The sequence below is a fragment of the Nestor notabilis genome, unplaced genomic scaffold, assembly GCF_000696875.1.
Source record: "Nestor notabilis isolate BGI_N333 unplaced genomic scaffold, ASM69687v1 scaffold11802, whole genome shotgun sequence".
NCBI lineage: Eukaryota > Metazoa > Chordata > Aves > Psittaciformes > Psittacidae > Nestor > Nestor notabilis.
This window is the reverse complement of record NW_009916991.1, coordinates 15,197-17,912: the sequence shown is the minus strand read 5'-3', so window position 1 is coordinate 17,912 and position 2,716 is coordinate 15,197. Positions and strand designations below refer to the sequence as shown.

Below are 2,716 nucleotides of genomic sequence, written 5' to 3'. Positions count from 1 at the left end.
CGGGGCGGGGGGACAGCAGCAGCAGACTCGCACGTCCTTCTTCCTTCCGCCGCGGGAGGGAGCGGTAGCGCCTCACGCAACTGCTCCGGAGTTGGCCCTTTGGGCTGGGGGGTGGGCCGGTGTTTAGCGCCTGAACGAAGCGGGACTCTTCTGAGGGCGCTGTTGCCCCCCACCGCCCGGGGTTAGCTGCCTGCAGCCAGAAGCTTCAGGGGTTGGCCGGTGTAGACCAACAGAGCAGGTTGCTGGCCGGCAGCCGTTGTGGTTCTCCATTTGCTTCTTGTGCTGGCTGCTCAGCTTCTGGGCAACGCGGGGCTGGCACCGAGGGGAGACCGACCCCGTGCTACCCCCGTTCTAGTAATCTTTGAATCATAGAATGGTTTGCGTTGGACGGGACCTGAAAGATCATCTAGTTCCAGCCTCTCTGGGGACACCTTCCACTAGACCAGGTCCTTGAAAGCTCCGTCCAACCTTATTTCTGAAGCTCTTGAGTGCCAGGGTTAGGTGTATGCGACCTGCCCTCCAGGAATATATTTGGCTTCAACGCTTTTTTGTTTCTTCAGGTGTTTTTGTTTATTTGTTTTAGGGGGCTTGTTTGTTTGGTTTATTTTAAATTGCTTTTTCAGTGCTCTTTCATGTCTCCTTTTTGGAGGTTCTATGTATTTTCAGTTGTTCTTATCAGCCGTATTTATTAGCTTCACATGTCAAAGCTAGCTTTGGCTTTGTTAGTCTTATAAATGTTTCTGGCTCTTTAAAAACGGTTGTTCATCTCTTCCCAAAACCTTCAGGATGACCCTAAAAAGTCAAAATTATAATTGCCTTTTTTTTTTTAATTCCCCTTACATTTTTTCTCTCCCTCTTTCTTTTCCAGGTATCTGTTAGTGTTATGGGTGAGACAAAAGAAGCTAAAATGCAGATAACGCCAGAAACTCCAGGGCGAGTCACCATCCTGAATCCTTTTGAAAGTCCCAGTGATTATTGTACTCTTCAGGAGCAGATTGTTTCCAGTCCTTCAATCTTTAAATCAACAAAACCCTCGCCTGTAAGATCTAGTTTGTAGTTGTGTAGCTATTCAAATGTAGTGCTAATATTTTGAAATGCATTAAAAAGTGTATTTTATTTAGCATACTTTAATATATATGCTAAGCCAAAGAATTTTGGTGGCATTTGGTATTTGTTCTCATTACAGGAGTATGCTGCTTTGAATACTAACATTGGTAGTCTTCTTTCTATTTGCTAAGTGCTAAAACCAGTTGAAAGTAGATAAAAGGCAGTTGTTGGATGTGGTGCTTTTGTCATACCTAAAGTTCAAAAACACTCCATTTCCTATTTACATGCTAAGCAGGCTGGATGCAAGTAAAACGTAAATTCACTTCTGTTATGAGCTATTTGCATATTCACATTGATGATTTTGTGTATATACGACTTTTTTTAGTTGCAAATCATATGCTGGTTTGCAGTTTGAATTACTTTCTGATAAGTGGTAGAGATGATGCTGTGCTAATGAGTGATCTACCAGGACTTGGTAGATAATTTTTCAAACAGATACTTGAATAGTATTTTGTAATTAAATGTTAAATAAAGGGATGAAGCTGCTTCATTTCTGAATTGGATTTTGTTGTGTGCTATGCATGGCATTACAAGGGAGACTTTGCAAGATGCATATGGGACTGCAACTCCTGAGTCTTCTTGGAACTGCAAGGTGAAAAGAAGGCTGCTCTATTATTTGAATAATTTAGGTTAGATGTGCATGTTGGGTTTTCATGGAACCTCAATTTTGATAGTGGCAATCTAGGAGCGACTAAATTTTATCCCAAGTTCTCTATCTTTAGTATATCTATCTTCAGAAATTTAAAAGAATTTGACACTTCAGTTTGTAAATTTTAGCTATAACCTTCCACTTTATATTATCTTGTAAATCATTGTAATACCACTACCAGGATAAAGAAGCCTGATTGACTTACTCTTTTAATAGGTAATTCAAATGGAAGCTCTTTTGATAGTCTCTGACAGAAACTATATGGAAGTTATGATTGCATTGTTCCATTGAGATTTGTCCTGTGGTTTTATTTTTATCTTTTGAGACTAGCAAGCACTAAGATGTTTGTGCCTTTATTATTTTTTTTTTTTTAGACACCAGGAAAATTTAGATGGTCTATTGATCAGCTTGCTGTAATAAATCCTGTGGAAATTGACTTGGAAGATGTTCAACGCCAAGCAATGTATTTGAGTCATGATAGGTAACTTAGTCTGGTTTTATGCAGTTACCGTGCTTCAATACTAGAACACTTTTCTTTTGCTTTATTGACATTTCAGTGCAGCATTGAAGACATTTTATTCAAATCTTTTACCATAGATTTTCATGTGTCCCTAATGTGGATATAATATTTAGATGAGGCTGCCTCTGTGTCACTCTTTTTAATGTTAAGAATTGCTGATCCACTCTTAACTGCAGTCTGGACGACAGCCAGATAAAAGCAGTCAACAGAAGCAAGAAAATGTCTTGCCAGTGGTTGTTACCAAGCTACCTCTTCTGCTCCTTGACACAACACAATTTATCTTCTTGGAGTGTTCCGTACCAAGACCTATGAAGTATAGTCTTCTTTGGTTTTCGGGACTCCTGCAGAAGGGTAGAGCTGAGAAAGCTAGCTAGGTAAGCCAGTACTCTTTGAAAGGTATAGGTTAGACTTAATGTGAAGGTGGTGAGGCACTGGAACAG

The 2,716-nt window shown here is 40.4% G+C and overlaps 1 protein-coding gene across 1 annotated transcript in view; it reads left to right on the top strand.

Annotated features, from left to right (window-relative positions):
* Positions 1 to 883: 883 nt before the first annotated feature.
* BORA (bora, aurora kinase A activator) overlaps positions 884 to 2,716 on the top strand; it is a 13,233-nt gene continuing 11,400 nt past the window's right edge. The window contains exons 1-2 of the mRNA XM_010024858.1: positions 884 to 1,039; positions 2,131 to 2,237. Of these exons, the coding sequence (XP_010023160.1) occupies positions 884 to 1,039; positions 2,131 to 2,237 (263 nt within the window). The remainder of the gene's footprint in view (positions 1,040 to 2,130; positions 2,238 to 2,716) is intronic.